The sequence below is a fragment of the Tasmannia lanceolata genome, unplaced genomic scaffold, assembly GCF_043159265.1.
Source record: "Tasmannia lanceolata isolate RefF3 unplaced genomic scaffold, GAP_Taslan_0.1 ptg000016l, whole genome shotgun sequence".
NCBI lineage: Eukaryota > Viridiplantae > Streptophyta > Magnoliopsida > Canellales > Winteraceae > Tasmannia > Tasmannia lanceolata.
Genome location: NW_027518693.1, coordinates 6,440,469 through 6,461,451, shown reverse-complemented (window position 1 = coordinate 6,461,451; position 20,983 = coordinate 6,440,469). Strand labels below are relative to the sequence as shown.

The window sequence follows — 20,983 nt, the reverse complement described above, 5'->3', positions numbered from 1 at the left end:
TTTTTCAAGGTAGTTTTTTTAAGAATGGCGAAGGGGTACGGGTGTCTTTTACAGTGAAGTGAGAGAGGGCAAATGGCACTCAATTTTGGTCGTATTTACAGGAATTGCCACTCGTTTTTGAAAGAAGAGTTTTTCCTATATATTCGCCCCCTTCTTACCCAGACCACCGTAGTGTAAAAAGAGTAATCTTATTACAACATATAGCTGTACTTTTCTTATTACAACATGGATACACATATTTTCTTTTTGGAAATGATATCAGCACAAACGCGGCTTGTCTTTTCTTTTTAAATAAGTTTGTAAGAGTTTTTTTTTTTTTGGAAAGTGTAATAATCCTTTTTTAATAAAGACAAGATTGGTCAGTGCAATTATCAAAACATTGTTGTAGTGATATCTTTTCGCTAAAAAATTCAGCTTCATAGGATCATCCTAACCCTTCAAGCTGTGGACGAACCGTCAACTGAGGGGGTCTACCTTACACAAATTGAAACCACAGGAGGTCTACTTGTAACTTTTTAAACATTAGGGGTTAAGTTGAATGTGTCAGAAACCACAGGGGGGTCTAAGTGTATTTTTCCCGCATTTGCACCATGCCCGTTCATCTACAATGATCTGCTTTCACGAACGCGAAATTGCTTAATTTCGACTGCGAAATGCGAAGCGCCTCTTTTGCCATTCGGGTAATAAAATGGCCACAAATTTACGCTAAATTACGCACAGTGCCACCTTTTTTTTGAAATTTGAAAGGACAGTATCGTTGAGAGCAGAACGAACCTTGTGGAATGACCGACAGAAAACTAATTCCATCGTCAAATGACGAAACTACCCTTATTTTTGTTTTTCAATTAGTTGGTATATTTGGTGTACCCATACAACCAGAAAATGCTCGTCTGTTTGTGACATCCTGATCACAAAAGATAAACAAAGAGGAGTGCCATTATTATAATAAGAGAGTGCACATATCATTTCCTTTCATATGTACTATTTTACGTAAAGGACAAACTGACAGAATGAAAGTGCCCCTCTCCTACGATTTCAGGGACATGATATCTGCACTCTTCTCTTTGTTTTGAACTGTTGCCATTGGCTATTAAAAGTCCCTAAAAGCTATGATTAGGGGTGGTAAGTGCTAATACTAAAACAAGGGAGTTTGGCCATCATGTCCTTAATCTTTTTGATATAAAAATGTGCTTTGGATTAGGAATCTTAGAGGTACTTTGAGGTGTGTGAGAATGTCCCCACAAAGCAGCCTTGAGAAAGGCGAGAAGTCCCCAAAAAGGGCCGACCTGGATGGAACCCTAGGATAAAGCCCCCATGATTTTCGAAAGGAAAATCTCTCTCAATTATGCTTTAATTTTGTCTTTTTTGCTGATTTGGTGCTAATAAATCCCTAATTATACTCCATTTCCCCTTATATTGCGGATTGACTAAGCTCACACTTGGTCAGGGACCATCAACATGGTGTCAGCATGATCTGAACCCTTCATCGTGCGGATAACAACATTGGAAAGCCTTCGATCGAACATTCTGTAGGATTGCTTCATTGATCCATGATTCAATCAAAGAATATGGATTAGTGCTCCTTTTATTTTTCAAATAATCTATTTACGACCCATTGATCTGCCAACTTAGATCATCTAAAAGTGTGATTTTAAGACTCGATCATCATCACCACGGGGTCCACCAGATGAAAGGTCTAACTCGTATTAACCTTTTTCACGGGTCCAATCATACTTCTCATGTGCCAAACACTAAGGCCATGTTCGTTAGATTTAAGTCCAATAATCGGTTTGGCATTCACAGTCGGTTGTTATAATCTGAAGCGAATGGCCTAAACAGGCATACGGTTCTTTAACTAGGTGATCAAGAACAATTAAACCGATTATTGTGTCATAGCCTATCTCCATGGGATAGAAAGCCAGTATTTATTGTCTCCTTTGATAGGCTTACTATCCTCCCTCTGCATCAAGAACAGCCCCAATGGGTAGGGCTGGGTGTACTAGACGACCTAAGTAGCTAATCCCAAGGGTTTATTGAAGATAAAATTATCCAAGTAGGAGAATAGCTTATCCAGGGATTCTATTCCTGAGTAACTAGAATAGCACAAATGGAGAGAGAGAGAGAGAGAGAGAGGCCCAAGTTCCCATATGGATCGACCCGGATGTGGGGCTTCTGGGGCTTTTAGGCCGGTGCCTTTCTTTTAACCTCATCATTTACAGACTAGCTTCCTCCAAACCAATGGGGGAGTGCCAAGTGTACACGCTCTAGGAGCCTCCTCTAAAAACACGTGGGCCTATATCTGAACTGATTTAATCAAAAGCAAAAGGGAATGATTAAAACTAACTAAATTTTCAATGAGCATCTCATAACTTCTCTTGTTTTAGTCTAAGCAATCACTACACATTGGGCTCAAGGCCATTTATTTAATTAATTGTTATTTAAATTCCGATCTTTTTCTTTCTCTTTTTCATATCCAACGGCCACGGACACGGCCACGACTGTCCACACTCCACACCTTTTATATTTTACATTGTTACTGTAAAAACAGATTAAAGCCTCATTTAAATATCTGAGAACAACTAAGTATATTTAACATTCCACATCAGTAATAATTGTGACGATTAATTCTAGGGTCGATCTATGTGTGTCCAATCAAGACCGTTGATCTTGAAGAATATCTCGGGGTGACCCACTTGGTCTTTTTAGCATTTTCCTATGTATTTATGCTGTTTCTTTCTAAAATGCCCTTTAATTTTCAGATAGGCACACCCACTAGGCGTGTGCACTTTGGTCTTTTTTTATACCATTGATTCTAACATGCCATCCAACAAGATTAAAGTCTAATACTAATATCCTATTTATACCATTTGTTCTTGAAATAATTGTTAAAAAACTACCCGTGCCAATTTTTGACTCACCCAACTCGTTTCTCTTTTGCCTAGGCAGAGTACTTATTCGAGTCCAAGTTTTTTGACATTTACCTAACCTAGTTGACTATTTTTTACCATAGCCTAATTGTTACCCGAGTCACAATTTTGAAAGTGCTTGAAATACCTCTCTTTTATTACATTCCTATTTTTTTTATTATCTTACTTGTAATTTATGTGAAATTCCAGAGCTATCAAGTCCATCTGGCGCATCACATCTGCATTTTAACTGCAAAAACCCAATCAACACAACTTACCTTCTCTTTTACCCTTTTTTTAACATAGCATAGAGTGCAATTCTTTTCCTCAAGTTTAAAAGAAATTTCCCAAATTAGTCGCATAAAAGGAAGACATGATGGAGATAAAAGACAGTCTATTTCATCCTAAACTAAAGTTTGATGTAAAACAGATCAAAACAAAAGCTAGCATTACTTTTCCTTTTCATTTCTCTACTTTTTTTTTCTTTTCAAATGGAAAGCTTATTTTTCATGGCATTTTGAGATGTTCCCCCTGGAAAAATGATCCGTGATTCAATGTAAAAAGACAAAAGAGAAAGGACCCACATGTAGAAAAATGGGAACCCATCTTACTTTGTCATTTTTTCATTTTATTCCTTTGTGCTTGTTATGGTTCCTTGCTTGGGATTCCTACATTCGTGTGGGAACTTATTTTGATATTTGAGCCACCTTTTCTTCTCTCCCTTTTACCCTACACGCTCTTGTTTAAAGCAAAAGGTTTTGGAATCCTATGCCTTGCCAGATTCTATCTCTTTGGCTCTTCTTATTGGCTTTGAGATGACTAGATCCCTGTTTGATAATCATTTCATAACCCATAGTTGCAGAGACTTCATTGTACTGTATTATTTTGTGTTGTCAACTGATCAACCAGGCCTTAATATCAAATAAAACCACTTAGCAAGTCATCTTTCAAGTGGGTAATTATCCATAATCATGAATTATTGCTTAACACTCTACTCACAGCACAATGCATTAGCAGTAAAAAGTACTTAAAATGCTATGCTATGTTAATGTGGCGTCGAGACATGACTCTGCAACTGAACTTAGATTGCTAATCAGAAGGTAAAAGCAAGAGAATCAATTGCTTAATCATGTATGTTCATGTAATTGATATGCTATTTGTAAATTATTAGTTTCATCCGCCAATATTTTTACTATCAGCACTATATCCCCCGAAGCGCTATGACGGGTTGTACATTGATGGGTTGATCTAGAAATATATTATTTCAAATGACGGCTAAACTGATTAAGCCATTAAGCAATTTTGTTTAGGATCTGTTTGTTTAGGATTTTTGAGAACTGATTATGAGTCCAAACTGATTATTGTGTCTACTAATCAGTTTTGGAGTTACAATCAGTTCTCAAAATCTAAAACAAGCAGGGTATTAGTGTTTTTGTTAGTATTTTAATCAGTTTGTAATCTCATTCCACTAGAAGGCGATGGAACAATTATTCTATTTATGATTTAACAACACGGGGCCCTTTAATGATGGTCAGCTAATTTAAAAAAAGATTGTCTAAATATTTTTTTTGAATGGCAAAACATTGTTCAAATATAATCACATATCAGATAAAACCCAATTAGCTTTTGCTGTGAGCAATAGAATATATGGCCTATCCTATTCTCTTTTACAGCAATAGAATATATGGCCTATCCTATTCTCTTTTACTAGGCATACGCAGGTGTAGACCCAAAACAGGGGAAATCAACTCTCTTTAAGTTCTTTTAGAGGGTCCTCTGGAGCCAAACCTGCAACTGAAGTAGGATGAGTGCATATCCCTTTGAACTTTAACATCTTTTGATAAAGAAGATGAGTGATTTAAAGAAACCACACTGGGCCGGACCTGGTTCAACCAGGGTGAGACACCTCCTCTGTGACAAATATGTGATGGCGACCAAGAATGCATTGCTTTTGGATAAGGAAAACAAATCAGTCAAAATGGTCAAAGTTTTGAAATTGGAAAACTTCATCACCTGTAGAAATTGGACTGGTTTGCTAGCTATTTATTCATTTATTTTTAATTTCAACTTTTACCAAACAAGGCCTGTGGATGGTTGAGATTTAATCTAGTGTTTTGAAACAGTTCGATTTTTGCCGCCAATGGTGCCTGCGTGGTGTTTCAAAATGCAGATGCGAGCAAAAATGCAGCCAAAGCAAATCCTAGTCAACTTAGTGAGTCAACTCAGTGCAGCACAATCAAGTAATCAATTGATTCGCCCGAGTTCTTGGTAAATGCAGTTTGAGTACTCAGTTGATGCCGTCAGGAGAGTTAAATAAGTTTTGATTGACTTTGTAAGGCATAATACGGGTCGGACAAGAACGCTCCCAAGGTAAAAGCGAGTCGACTCAGACAAGTTCACGATTATGCGGAGGAGTTTTGAAACTATCCCGGGTGGTGAACTGGGTCTACACAACTGAGTTATGAGATGGTTGGCGAGTTTTCTGAAGACATAGCTACAATGGGGTGGCTCAATTACGTTCGGGTACATTCTATAGGTGGGCCATTCGTTTGTTTGATCTTGATCAATTACCAACTAGATCCGACATTGAATCTACCTTGGCTCAAAGAATCAGATGAACTAGATTATCCATCAAATGAAATTTATTTTGGCAATTGAATGTGGACTGTTGCTTACATACAATGAAACCTTTATAATTGTCCGATCAACATGCTTGATGGGTGACTTAGATCCAACGCGGTGTAATGCCGGTTAATCTCAAACACAAAAAGATGGGTCCACCTAGATGATCGTAAGGTTGGCAAGTCCTTGTAAGGCATCTCACTAGATCATTGATCATAAAGTAGAAAGCCACCTGATAATGATTCTAGGAAAGAGACTTGTGCTCATGATGAGGATGCGTACTCCAAAGGGTCTACAATATATTTTTAGTTTTGTCCATCTTGGGCTCTATCCAACTGACTCAACTTCTTTAAAGCCTTTTCAACTTCCAGGCCCAACTCTGCCAGTCCTCTTCTCAAAAAAAAAAAAAAAAAAACTGTAGTTTTATGCCCTGTTTTGATCCCTCTAAAAATTATTTGCATATAAACTTATTTACAAATGGTTTTAGAGTGAATTGATTGGGGCCAAACACAGGTTAATTCTGCCAACTCAATAAATGCCAAGTCCACTTCTTGAAGATTGTCCTGGATCTGTGTTTTGTAAATACTAAAAAAATTTTGACTACTGGTATTTCTAGAACAATCATCTAGCTCCAACATATATTGTGCAAGTGTCCAATTACAGAGAGTGTACAAAGAGATTGATTATCATTTTTTATTTGCAGGAAGTTCCTAAGCAGCTTTGAACTCTTTTTTTGCTAGCTTTAAACTCCTTGGATGCAAAATGGGCCTTAGTGATATGTTTGCTGTTACATGTGTATAATATGTGAGAATAAAGACGAATTAAGTAAGAATAGAAACAGAAGATATGATAATGGAGAATAGAAAACAGCAGTGTAACCATGTTAGTTTGTTGAAGTAAAATGATTAAATAAGACCAAGTCCTAAAAGCTTAAGCATATCAAGGAGTTGTTTAAGTTTTGAAACCAGGACCTTATGTTGAGGCAACAGCTCTAAATCTAATAGCATGTGAAACAACTAAGTACTCCAAAAGCTTAAGCAATTAGAGTTGGTCTTATTTAATCATTTATACTTCAACATAGTTGCCTTGTGGTTGGGTAGATCTTTATAGGCTATCACTCCACACATTGATGGGAGAGACGAACAAAAGTTTGAAGAGGTGTAGTTGGAATGCTAGTGCATTAAGTCCTGTTGGGAAGTTGCCTGGTTTCCCATGCCACTCTCTCCTAAAACAACTCAGAGTTGTTATTTTGGTGGGAATAAAAAAATTTAAGGAAGAGGGCATTAGGTTTTGGGGAAAACCTATCATGGAAAGACAATTACACGACAAATTGGAGAGAAGAAAAAGAACGAATGGTTCTTGGGAGAGAAAGGAAAAAGAGGCACGGTTTTCTCTTCGGATAGAGAGGAAAGAGCTTGTGACTGTATTTTTCAAGGAATTATCTTATTTTCGTCAAGCATGGAAGAGCAAGAGGACGGCGAAGGCGATGGATTTCTCGCTTGGATGAAAGATAAGAGAAAGTTTTGTTATTGATCTCTTGTGTGCAATACAAGAGAGGATGGCAAGAAGGGTTTATGAAAATAGTTGTAATGGAAGGGTTTAAAATCGATTGAGTGTTAGATCGATTGAGGAACCTATTGTAAACTTCATTTATTTCTTGCTTAGTGAAACATTCACTGGATCGCCCGTGGACTTAGCTTTGTGCCGAACCATGTAAACCGGTTGTGTTCTTTGTATGTTGTCGACTTGTTGTTGTGTGAATGTTTTATCTTGTTTTTTTCATTGGGTTTGTTGGGATCTTTGTCATGTCCTTTGGTGAAGATGCCCACAAGTTGATAAACCGATTGGATGAAGCAAAGGTGTAGTTGACAGTTTATAACCAAGTTACGAACATGAGAGTCCACTTCTACGTGCTTTGAGCGTGCACTCAGGACTAAATTGGCAGCCATATATGATATGCTTAAAATATCACAATGAATAATCATATTTAATGTAAAAGAAATGCACATATCCCAAAGAATCTAAGCCATAGCATTTTATACACAAAATGGTGAGAGCATTGCACTCATCTTTAGCATTGGAGCGAGACACTTGGTTGCTTTTTTGAACTTGAGAGATGATATTAGAGCCAAGGAACATACAAAACCCGATGTAGACCGACAAGTATATGGGCAGCAAACCCAATCAACATTAATGTATGCAGTAACAAGGAAGAAGGAACTAGGATGAAGGTTCAGAACGATACCAATTATTCCTTTAAGATAATTAAGACAGGATGCGCTTAATAACCTGGAGATGCTCAATTATAGGCGCATGCATAAATTGACAAACTTGATTTACTAAATATTAGATATCAAGTTTTCCGAAGGTGAAGAATTGTAGAACATCAACAATACTCCTCTAAGCATTTGAATGAGATAGATAGAGGATGTCTATCATAACAGACATCTTGGACCCTGAAGTAGCGGGAATGAACACAGATCACACCCTAACAGGCCGATAAGGCTCGAGAGGTCCAGAGTGTACTTGATTTGTGTGAGAAAAGGCCAATAGAATTACATTGCGACTCAATACTGAGCAAAAACATTCAATGTTCTTAAATCTTTCATTTCAAATAGATTACCAATTTTGATGGAAGTCAATATGATGTAATCCACGTAGAGATGAAGGATAAGCAAGCCACTAAAGGAGTGATAGGTGAACATCAATTTGTTCGACAGACACTCATACTATAGGCAAAACTCGATTGTATGAGGAAGTTGTTGAATCAATGAAACCATCATTTTTCAACAATTTCTAACTATTAGATCTTAGAACTTAAATGAAGACCTTTGCTCAAAACACACTATAAACTCTACTTCCATGGTTAGAATCTTCTGATTAATGCAATCTTTGGATCTGTTAATCATGTGGACGAGGACCATCATTCGATGATGTAGCAATGATGTAGAAGACTGAGCTGTGCACCACCATGTACAACAAAAAACTTAGGGGAACCAAATCTGTGCACAACGAGTTTGGAAATTGTTTTCGTACTCAAAGAAGAAAGGAGAGACAACTACCCAACACACTATTTTCTTGCACAATTCTCATACCTAAATTTTATAAATTTTCAATGTTTATTCTCTCCCTTGAGGTTTAAATATAAATGCTAACTTACAACAAAAGCTTCTTTCCAAATTGATTTCATGGGCTAAGTAAATGTTATCCACTATGATTTGGCCGACACTTTGAATTTATTGCAGACACCCGTGTCCATACATGTTGACACTCCTTTAGACACATTTAAATGTACTGTTAGAAGTGTCAGTAACTTTATATGTATGTATGTGTATGAGTGTGACACTATTTCCAGATTTTTAGGGGTTGCCATGTCAGATACCTTGTATCCATGTCGAAACTCGGCACACAAAGCCGTGTTCACAAATCATGATTATACGTACTTTCTATTTTAGCCGTGTCCCCGTTTCTAACCTTTTCGAGTTTGCCGTGTCTGACACTCTCTGTCCGTGTCGACACTTGACACTCGTGTCCGCAAATCACAGGTTATCCATAACCAATGGTATTTTGCTCATGGGATCACTTGAGCATCAACAAAAAAAATTGAGTGCTAGCAGGACGCTCGAGGGGGATGACAGGGCTCAGTCACTCCCTATGCGCTATCCATGTGGGATAGACAACCTTTATTGTGTAGCCATGCCATCCTTCATGGTCGCCCACTAATAATTTTCAAAGAAAAATTTCAATTTTAACGTACTTCTAAGCTTTATACGAGCTTCCCTGTGTGAAACCAACAAAGCTGGGTTTTCACTACAACAAATCCGTAGGGAAAAGTACCAAGAACCGTAGGTAAAGGTTTTTCCCTACAGATTTCAATGTGCGCAATTTCTGTAGGCTAGGTGGGGGTAGGGAAAGCCCTTTCGCTATGGATTTGAAGTTCCTCAAGGATAGGCCACCTTTCCCCAACAGAATAATCCGTAGGGACAAGGCTATCCCTATGGTTTTTTGGACATTCCGTAGGTAAAAGCACATTTTCCCTATGGGCTGCTGGGACTTTCAAGACGGACTGGTTATAGAAAAGGATCATCGTGGACTGTCGCATGTGAAAACTTTGGGGAAATAGGTTATGAAAAAAGGTGAAATCAATGATGGTGATCGGTTGAGTTGCAGGTGATGGTGGACTGTTTTCCTAATCAGCATGCAATGCTCAAACAGATAACCCAATAAACAAGATTATGAACTTCAATTCTTCATAGTGAAGCACACTTGAAGCAGTCAACTAACAATATATTTCCCATAGAGAAAAGAAAACCAAACCACAGCAAAGACCATTGGTAAAAATGCACCAAAAGAAAGTCATGAGCAATATATTCATACTGGTAAAATTCAATTGCCTAATCATGCAAGTTCAACTAAAGTTAGAGCTCACCCATATCCATATTGATGGAAAACAATTCGAATCACTGTGGCATTCATAAATGCAGTCCATGGGGTGGTTTCTTTCTCAGGCAATTCCTCAAACACTTGGCAGGCTTATTCAAAGTACTGAAGAGTATGTCACTAAAGAGTCATGAAAAAAGGGGTTTTTTTTCTTCTAATTTATCTGAATCAAAGGATAGAGATCGAACCCAAGATACAACAAATTAATAGATGAAGAAAGCCTAGCTCTATTTCTTTAATTTTGGTATAAATAGATGAAGAAAGACTCTAATTCAAAGGATCACAGATTGTGGATGACCTAAAACCCTAGATTGTGGATGACCAAGAAAAAAAGATTACAGATTCTACAAATATTTGTGGTGCAATTCAATAGAAGCAGATGAAAATAAAGAGAAAAAAATGAGATATTTGAAGCAAAGCCTATAAAACATCAAATTCAAAAGAATCAGTGGAATGACTTAACAGACTAAGAAGAAGAGAAACCCTAACAAAGGTTGAAGAGATACAATCTATGAACAGATACCCATTTAATTATCTAAACCAGTCTTCAACTAGGCTCATTTATGTTAGGATTATGGGCAAAAGATCTCTTATTGGACCACCCTAACCAATGTTTAATAACTTGGATGACGCGGATCCAGTAGAGCACCCTTGCGTTTGGATTTTTTTGCAAGGACGTCCTTCTGCTCAGCATTCATCTTTTTAAAGATAGTTTTGATTATAACAGTTTTGTATTAGATTAATGAGGGTTTATTATATCTAAGAAGAATACAACAAGAAAGATCTGAATGAGGACCATGAAATCTAATCTAAATTATAAAGAAAGCAATTTAAGGATTGAACCGAAAATAGATTACAAGAAACTAAAGTGGGCTTCCATTGTCATTAGTGAGTAATCCAATGAAGGTGTCAGTGTTGCGATGTTCAATGGGGTTTAGTCCCAACAGAAAACCCGCCTCACCCACACGTTTAAGAGCCATGCAAGTGAGAGGTGGGGAAATTAAAATAAAAATTATAATTGGGTTAGAGAGAGTACTCAATAGAGAAAATAGAGTTTTTTTAAAAAAAAAATTAAAACAGTTCTCAGTTGGGAACTCCAGTTTACACTACTCTTTTAGAGATGGAAAACTGTTGCTTTTGTTGGTGCTCCTAGGTAACCTTTTCCTTTTATTTTCTCTAAGGCTCTGTTCACTTGCCTTCTTGAGAAAGCGCAGGAAAGAAAAGTAGCGTCTATTCTCTCAGGAAACATGAAATTTCGTTGTTCGCTTGGTTTCTCGGTAAAATAGAGTTACTGACGTGGAAAAGCAAAAAAAATACGTGGAAAGTCTAGTTTCTCGCAAAACACCGAATTGGTTTCCAGCCAAAATGAGAGGAAAGCTCGTTTCCTTTCTCGCGAGAAAATTTATCGGGATGTTCTTTTTCGACCCACGCCCTCTGGAGCCAAACCCTAGCTGCAACTCCTTTGTCCACCTTGGGCACTCCAGCGACGAAAAACACTTTGGCGAGCTCTAAAATTCCGGCAAGGCTAATCTCTAGACCATTGATCTTGTACAAGAAAAACCGGCCACAAGGAAAAGAGAGTTGCAGAGAGAGATGGAAGCAAATCCGGTCTCCTTCTCCGGGAACATCGCCGGAGCTTCGTCACCCCACGGCATCACCACCATCACCATCATCCGGCAGACAGCCACCCTTCTCTCCCCTCACAACCACCATCTCCACCCCAAACCCACTTTGATTCCCTCCCATTTGCAGCCATTAAAACCCATCATCTCCATCTGACCAAACCCTCCTCCATTAGATTGGAAATTTACAGCTACCCCCACCGCCACTAGATCTGCCATCTACACCACCATCTTCCTCCACCATTACCATTAGATTTGGCCTCCAAATTCCACCTCTCATCACCTTCACCTGTAATTCGCTTGAACCAATAATCCCACCATTAAAAGCCCTAGTTGTAAACCCCACAATGCTATCTCTCTCTTCCTTAATTCCCCAAAATCTGGGATTCTGGAAATCTCCGCCCGAATCCGGCCATTCTAACTCATTCTCCGGTCACTCTCTCCACCACCGATCCGCCATCTATTACCCCCATTAAACATAGGCTCGGATCTGTTGGGGTTTTGAGCTAGAGAAAAGAGGGTTTCTAGGGCATTTTTTTGCAACACAGTAAAGGGAGAGTAGGAGAAGCATCGGCCGCAACCACCACCGCTAGAGAAAAGAGGGTTTCTAGGGAATTTGAACTATCCCACAGTTGGAAAAATGGGAGTGTCTACTTCTGTGGTTACAAAACCATGATTCAGGAAGAATCTGATGATGATGTCTTCACTGATTCTGATGAGGATGAGGATATTCCAATTACGCTCAAGGAAAATGGAAAGCCAGAGGCCAAGGAGCAGCAGCCTAAACCTGCTATGGATAAAGCTAATGCTGCAAAACCTGAATCATCAGTTATGAAAGGTGAGGATTAGTAACTAGGGCATCATATAGTAAAATTGGTTGTTCCTTGGAGGTTCCTATCTATTTATTTTGTTTACAGCGACTGATTGGTAGGCAATGGTTTTTGGATATGTTGTGGTATTTGCTGAAATGCATTTACACAGTGACTGATTGATAGGCAAAGGTTTTTGGATATGTTGTGGTATTTGTTGAATTGCATTCACTGCACTGATTGGTAGGCAAGGGTTTTTGTTGTATTTGTTGAAATGCATTTGACATCTTGTAATCCCATAACAGGGTTTGCATGTTTAAGATGCCAACCCCCACCCCCACCCCCACCCCCCAACCAATCTTGAACACTACACCGCATGGCTTACACCATAGCCGTGGAGCACCATTTTGTCTACTTTCATCAACCCAAAACCATAAACCCAGGGGAAATTTTGTAAAAAAAAGTTCAGGAGAATAGAACGTGAGTTTGTAAAGCAAACATTCTGAGATTGTTGGACACTGTATTAAGCCATTGCATTTTGGGCAAAAAATAAAAAATAAAAAAATATGGGTTTCTGCATATTTTCCCTTGCTTTCTGGGCAAGTGAACAACTAGAAAATAACTTTCCTGCATATTTTCCCTCGCTTTCTGGGCAAGTGAACAACGAGAAAGCAAGAGAAAATCACAGTTTCTTTTCCTTTCCTTTCCATTTTGCCAAGTCAGATTCCTTTCCTTTCTTTTCCTTTCCTTTCCCGGGAAAACAAGTGAACAGAGCCTAAGTTATTGTTCCCTCGTTGTAAACCTCGAGTTTGAAGTTTTGCGTAAAACTTGAGAAGAAAATATTCTAACCTTCATTTTTATTTTTACCTGATTACTCTCATATTTTCCCCATAGATTTTACTCATAATAAATCTCTCCCTATGATTTCACTCATAATAAAAATAAAATAACAATTGGGCTACCCTCCCAGCCTAAAACTCTCTCTCTCTCCCTCCACTTGCGCTATTTTTCCCTCTCCACTTGCATGTTATCTCCTTTTCTTCTCTTAACTGTCTTCTCAAAAAAATTTCTTAAAAGATACATGTTGGGAAGTTGCCTTGTTTTCCACAATTTAGTGGGAAGGTAGAATAGAAAATCTTTTTTTTTTAGGTTGCAGATAGGGGTGCAACTTGGGTCGGGCTCAACCCCAACCCAACGGGTTCAACCCGATTTTGGCTCGGGTTGAGTTGGCATTTCCTCGGGTTGGGTTGGGAAAAGCCAACCCGATTTAATTTCGGGTTGGGTTAGGGTTGAGGCCTTGTCAACCCGAACCCGACCTCTGTCCTTTATTTTTATCTTGATTTTCTTTGGGTTATTGTATTATTCTATTTGGCCCAAGGTGAACCCGACCCAACCCGACCCGATTCGGGTTAGATGGTTTGGGTTAGGGTTGAGAAATTTAGAAGTGGGTTGGGTTAGGGTTTGCCTCAACCTGATCCAACTTGACCTGAGTTGCACCCCTAGTTGCAGATGATGGTGAGGAGATAGTTTCCGCGACAGAGACGATGGACCGAGATCCTCTTCAAAGTTGATTGGGTGAGTCTATGGGTTGCTAGCTGCACATGAGCATTGGCCGTGTTGATCGAGGTGATGTCAAAATCAGAATGATTCGATGGTGTGTAGCTAGTACTTTGAAAGGCTAATGGTGGTTTGTGGCGATAGCAGATTGGTGGTGACATTAATAGAAAAACTTCATGTGACTAGGAAACAAGTTAAAGTGGGGATTGTCAAGAAGTTGCTTGGCTTCCCACAGTTTGGTGGGAAGGTAAAATAGGAAGTCCTTTTTAAGGTTTTGGAAAACCTAGACTGAAAATCTCTCTTGGTGAGTTGTGGCAGTAAAAAGGCAAGAGGTAATTTTCTGTTTAGCTCTGTACGGCTAGGGTTTGAGCATGAAGAGAGAGAGAGAGAGAGATCTTGCTTTTTTTTCTCAGGTTCATTTTGAGTTTTCTCAGGTTTCTCTTGTGTAAGGTCTTGGTTGAGAGAGCAAGGAAAAGGGTTGCGATTTGCGGAGTTGTGGATTTGCAGGTTAGTCTCTTTGCAATCTTTGTAATTTTGTTTTTTCATAGTGGAAGGTCGTGTTCTCGCCCGTGGATATATTCATCTTGGCCAAACCACGTAAAATCTCGGTGTGAGACCTTGTACCTTGTTTCTTGTTTTACTTTTCCATTTATATGTGCACGATCGAATCATATTTTGCCTGGCGGATTTTCCCAACAACACAAGGTGTTATCAAAACGACATAAAGTTGCATCATTGGATGGATGCAGAATGTCAAGAAAACAACTCAAAAAAAAATTTAACGAAATTTTTTAATATTTAAAGCTTTTTTCCTGTAAAGACTGCATATTTGGTTCAATCCATAAAGTGATTTCCTTTCCTACGAGTTATAGTATTGATAAGAATTCTAGTTCTTATCCCCTCAAAAAAGAAAAAAAGAAAAGAAAAGAAAATCTGCATTTATAACCTTAATTGTGTAATGTATGGAGATTTTAAACTGTTGTGTTGTCTTTTTATTTTCGGAACTCTTTGAAGAGCTAGGACCATCCTTTTTTATTTTTGTAACTGTCCATTTTCTCGACAACTATTTGAAGAGCTAGGACCATCCAAAAGAGAAGATTTTTTGGGCATGACCTATTTATGCTTGAGCCAAAAAATAAAGGGAAAATTCTCAAAAAAATATGATGTCATTCTGAAATTCTCAAAAAAGGGTTAAGCTAGCTAATTTCTCAAAAAGGGGTGAAAAGCATCCCAAGGAGTGTTTTTGGACAAAAATGCCCTTGTGTTGGTTTTCCCTCCAAGAAAGTAAGCAACAAATCCCAATGCATTTCACCTAACATTTTGACCTTTTTACCTTCTTCTTCCCCATGCCAAAATCAAACTCCATTGTCTTTGTAAAAAACCCAAACGAAATTCCATTGCAGAGGGGTGAAACTCCCCTCTCCTAAAATGTAGATTTTATTGGATCTTTTATTTTTCTTTGGCTATCAAACCTAAGCTTCTCAAGTAGGTCCATTGTGATACATTTGCATATGTTTAACATGTTCCTTACAATGCTATGGTGTATTGTCATCATCTTGTTTATTTGTTATGGATTTATCATGGTTTTGTTAGGCATTTGTTATTGTCATCATCCTCTTTACAATGCTATGGTGTATTGTTTAGATGGCCTAATACTTGGATGTATGGTGTATGGTCACTCGGATGTTATGGTGGTTCATAGTTTAGATGGCCTAATACTTGTGAGAATGACTGTATTTATAGGATTTTAAACACTCAGAAGCACTCATTATACCTAGGAACTACTAATTATACTTAGGAACCACTAATTATACATAGGAACCACTATTTACCATTATGTAGTGGTTCCAAGCTATAAATAGTGGTTCCAAGGTATAAATAGTAGTTCCAGAATAGAAATATTGATTCACACAATCTAATAGTACTTGATTGGGTGTCAATGTTGCAATGAATTTATGAATAATGGGTCAAATAGTTTTCTAAACACTCGGATGTTATGGTGGTTCATAGTTTATATGGCCTAATACTTGTGAGAATGACTGTATTTATAGGGTTTTAAACACTCAAAATCACTCATTATACCTAGGAACCACTAATTATACTTAGGAACCACTAATTATACCTATGAACCACTTTTTACCATTATGTAGTGGTTCCAAGGTATAGATAGTGGTTCCAAGTTATAAATAGTGGTTCCAGAGTAGAAATACTGCTTCACACAATCTAATAGTGCTTCATTAGGTGTCAATGTTGCAATGAATTTACGAACAATGGGTTAAATAGTTTTCTAAACACTCGGATGTTATTGTGGTTTATAGTTTAGATGGCCTAATACTTGTGAGAATGACTATATTTATAAGGTTTTAAACACTCAGAAGTACTCATTATACTTAGGAACTACTAATTATACTTAGGAACCACTAATTATACCTAGGAACCACTATTTATGATAAATAGTGGTTCCAAGGTATAAATAATGGTTCCAGAGTAGAAATATTGCTTCACACAATCTAATAGTACTTCATTGGGTGTCAATGTTGCAATGAATTTATGAACAATGGGTTAAATATTTTTCTATACACTCGGATGTTATGGTGGTTCATAGTTTAGATTGCCTAATACTTGTGAGAATGACTGTATTTATAGGGTTTTAAATACCCAGAAGCACTCATTATACCGAGAAACCACTAATTATACTTATGAACCACTAATTATACATAGGAACCACTATTTACCATTATGTAGTGGTTCCAAGCTATAAATAGTAGTTCCAATGTATAAATAGTGATTCCAGAGTAGAAATATTGCTTCACACAATCTAATAGTACTTCATTGGGTGTCAATGTTGCAATGAATTTATAAACACATGTATGACAAAATGGTGGAAAGGTCGACCTTTATACATATTTTACACCTGTCTGATGGAATGGTGGAAAGGTCGACCTGTAATTGGTCTTCCTACCTGTTTGGTCAAATGGTGAAAAGGCCGACTTACATTAAGGCAAATTCCCACATGTTTGTACATATGCTATAAAGGTTGACCTATTACGGCAAATTCTCACCTGTTTGTGAAGAATGTAAAAAGGTTTACCTTCAGGTGTGACCCATACAATACTATTTGCATTGTATTTCATTAGATCACCCTGTGGAAATGATTTTTTACGCACGACCTATTTGCGTTGTGGCTCATCTAATGGACGGTTTGGATTATCCTATGGTGTGACCTGTACAATACTTTTTTGAAAAATGCTGGAGTATATGAGTTTACACCATATAAAAACTCTTTCTCATGAAGAAACAATATAGGTCTTCCCTACCACTAAGTCAAAAGCCAATAGTACTTATGTAATTGAACACAATTTGTAGAAGGGTAGTGAAAAATTCACCTCGTATTTTTCAAAATGGACTATACAGCCCACACCATAGGATGATTCAAACCGCCCAATTGATGGGCCACAACATAAATAGGTTTTGCCCCAAAAATTATTCCATAGATGATCCTAACCATCCAATCTATAGAAGTTTCCATAATCTAAGTCCCTCTTTAGATCGGATGGTTAGAATCATCCTATGGAAGTGATTTTTGGGGCACAACCTATTTATGTTGTGGCCCATCAATTGGGTGGTTTGGATCATCCTATGGTATGGGCTGTATAGTCTATTTTGAAAAATATGGGCTGAATTCATCCTAGAAGGGGACTGTACAATGGAGTTTTACCAAAGGCAAGACTTTCAACACTTGGCATGGGGAAGAAGAATCTAAAAAAGGTGAATAGGGTTTGTGAAATGCATTGGGATCCGTTTCTCAAAAAGGTGGAGGGAAAAGCAACTCAAGGGCATTCTTGTCTTTAAACATGCCCTGGGATGCGTTTCACCCATTTTTGAGAATTTAGCCAACTCAACCTTTTTTTGAGATTTTCAGTCAAAAATCACATTTTTTTTAGAATTTTCCCAAAAATAAATGATTTGGCTCATTGAACTAGCATCCCTCACAGATATACATATGCACACCATTATTTTACTTTGGAAAGATTGAGTGGTACAACAAAGAATTTCCCTTGAATGTGAAACATTCTTCCGAAGGTGGCTAAGCATTTGAGAGAGAGAGAGAGAGAGAGGAAGAGTTTTGCTTTAATATTTGGAGTACATTGGCTGTAATCCATGCTATGCAGAGAGTACAATGGATCTAGCTCTTGTTAGAAAGATGGTTCGCTTTCTTGCTTGGAGTACAATAAGAGAGAGAAAGTTGTTAATGTTTGGACTACAATGGCTGGAATCTATGCCATGTAGAGTTGTTTTCGAGTTTGGAGGAGAATGGTTGTTTGCCATGTTAGAGAGGTACATTGCTTTCATGCTTGGAACACAATGTGGGTGGGTGACAGTGGGTCACATGTTGGCTTATCTTGAATGCATGACTTTGTGAGCAATACAGAGTACACGTCTATGTCAGCAAACCTCACTCTCATGAGAATGACCATTTCCAAACTCCTTGTTTTCTCTACACGTCGTCGCATTTGTCTCCTCTCCTCTTGGAATGCGTGCTCTAAATATCCTCTCTCTCTCTCCTCGATTTGGGTCATCTATTTTCTTTATCAAAATCCAGTTGATTCTCTTCATCTTTTAAACTTTATTACTGATTGGTAAACGGAGCCTACCAATAACAAGATCTTCCTCTCAAAAACTCATACATAGCTTCTTCTTTTTTCCTTTTAATGCAGCATGAGGACAACAACTCACAAAAAAAATAAGGATTTCATCTCTTTATTTCATGGCCCATGCTAGTGCTAAACCCAGCTAGCAAAGATACTATATAACTAAATTCATTTCATAATCCAGCCTAACATCTCACAGACATTGGAAATATAGTATCATGCAATACACATACCCTTTCACAGCCTCTTCTGCTCCACTGAAATTTAACTGGTAGTTTTCTATACACCAATCAAGAACATGATTTTTTAGCTAATGAAAGAGACTTTAGGCTAATTTCACTCTCAATTCCGATGAGCATGCAATAAACCATGAACCGGGTTGCGATAGATGTAACATAACGAGCGAAAAATCGGATTCATTCAAAGGAAATTGTGATGTTCTGACCATGGCCAAAAGCCGTGTTGATCTTCGATACTGCTGAACATATTGCAGAAGCTCTCATCTTGGACCGCTTGCTCGGTTTTCGGGCATTGGAGCTCTGGCCTTGAAGAGTTTTGGAGAAATTGAGCCATTGTTGGCCTGATTGATGGGAAAATGGGTCTGTTTGGATGGGATGATATAGGGCTATCAATTGCTGATGTTCTTGAGATGTCCAAGTTGATATCAGAACTGTTATCACTTCTGTTGCTGCATGAACCCTCAGTTTCTTTATTGAGATTGATTGGTTGTGATGTTTCTCTGTTCTTTAGTGTCAAGATCTGCATATTGGATTATCCACACAAGATAATTATGAATTAATAGGAAACCCAATTAAACACAATGAAGTTTTAAATTAACAGATTGAAGGAAAAAAGAAATTCTATGAAATTCAGTGGTAGAATCTAAGAAAAAGAAGACCACATCCCTTGTCTAAAATTTTAAATCTCCCAATCTATTTTTTGAATCAATATAAGAGAGTTAAGTTACTGATATGCTCTCTCACTTAGCAAATTGAAACTAAAAAGGCAAGAGGGTTCTTTCTTGTTCTAAACCATGATTTATCTATTTATTCAGAAATTAACATGACAGTAAGAAATTTTTTTTTTTCATATCTTTAAAAACCATGATCTGTGAAATCAAGAACTCTGTATAGATTATGGATTTTCTGGAAAGCTATGATCAACACATAGAGTCAATAAAGTCAATATCTTTCTCATCATTTTGACAGATTCAACAAAGACCTATACAAAATTTTGTATCTCTTCACTACTCAGAAAACCAACAACCTAATATATACCTTTTTTTTTTAAAAAAGAAACCCAACAACCATTTGAATATATTCAACACAAAAATCATGCTAAATTCTAGTTATACCTCTGCTTGGAGTTTCTTGTTCTGGGCTTGGAGGACATCATTGTCAGCCTTTATTGCTTCAAACTGCCTTTTTAACAAATCATAGTCCTTCTCTAGTTGCTTGGTCTTCCACCTTGCTCTCCTGTTTTGAAACCAAATAGCAATTTGCCTTGGTTGCAAACCAAGAGCTCTAGCCAGCTGCATTTTCCTCTCAGGCTCTAGCTTATTCCCCAGCTCAAAGTTCTTCTCCAATGTCTTCACTTGTTCTATATTCAGCCTCCTCTTCTTCTCACCAGCCTGTGAGCAATCATCAGAAAGATCATCATCCCCATTCATCTCTTCGCACGCGTCGATACCCGAAAATGACAAGGATCTCTTGCCTAGCAATGATGCAACACCTGTATCAAGAAAAACATGAGAAACCCAATAGAATGATGAACAATTAAATGACTTGGAAATTGGCTAAATCAAATGGAAGAAGGTGATTCTTGAAATGTCATTTCTTGGGTTCAAGGCACGAGCGTTGGACCATGGAGATCAGCTAAGATTTTGGATGAGATTAATTCTATGATTAACGACAGTTTCCTTTCTTTTGTTCATATTCCTCAGTTTATTCCGGGTACTCTCTCCCCATTGATGTGAATCTATATTCTATTTTTGCACTGAATATGTTGTCTATCTTCAAAAAAAAAAAAAACGTGGAAATGGTGGATTTTTTTTTCTAAGATGGAAGGAACAAAAAGAAAGAGGGATGACCATGAAAATCTTGAGGTCTGCAAGAGGGAAGGATTTGATTGAGAGAGGTGGGAAGGTGGTCTTCTTCATGAGGAGTTTGCAATATGAAATTAGCTGGGAAGAATGACATCTCATTGCAAGTCATTGCTGAGGCTCATGTCACCAAAACAATTAAGTCTTTTGTGAGCAGTGAAAGGGAGAGGAGGAGATGCAAAAGATAGGAGGGATGGAGAGAGATGTAAGGAGAGGGGAGATGGCATATATGATAGGAAATTGGAAAGGGTGAAAATGATAAGAGGTATTCAAT

At 37.8% G+C, this 20,983-nt stretch overlaps 1 protein-coding gene across 1 annotated transcript; it reads right to left on the bottom strand.

Annotated features, from left to right (window-relative positions):
* Positions 1-18,689: 18,689 nt before the first annotated feature.
* On the bottom strand, positions 18,690-20,983 carry LOC143848632 (homeobox-leucine zipper protein ATHB-13-like). The gene is made up of 3 exons (XM_077357622.1): positions 20,698-20,983; positions 19,963-20,339; positions 18,690-19,367 (listed from the first exon to the last, which is right to left on the bottom strand). Exons 1-3 carry the CDS (start codon positions 20,819-20,821, stop codon positions 19,029-19,031), a joined length of 840 nt encoding a protein of 279 aa, XP_077213737.1. The 5' UTR covers positions 20,822-20,983; the 3' UTR covers positions 18,690-19,028.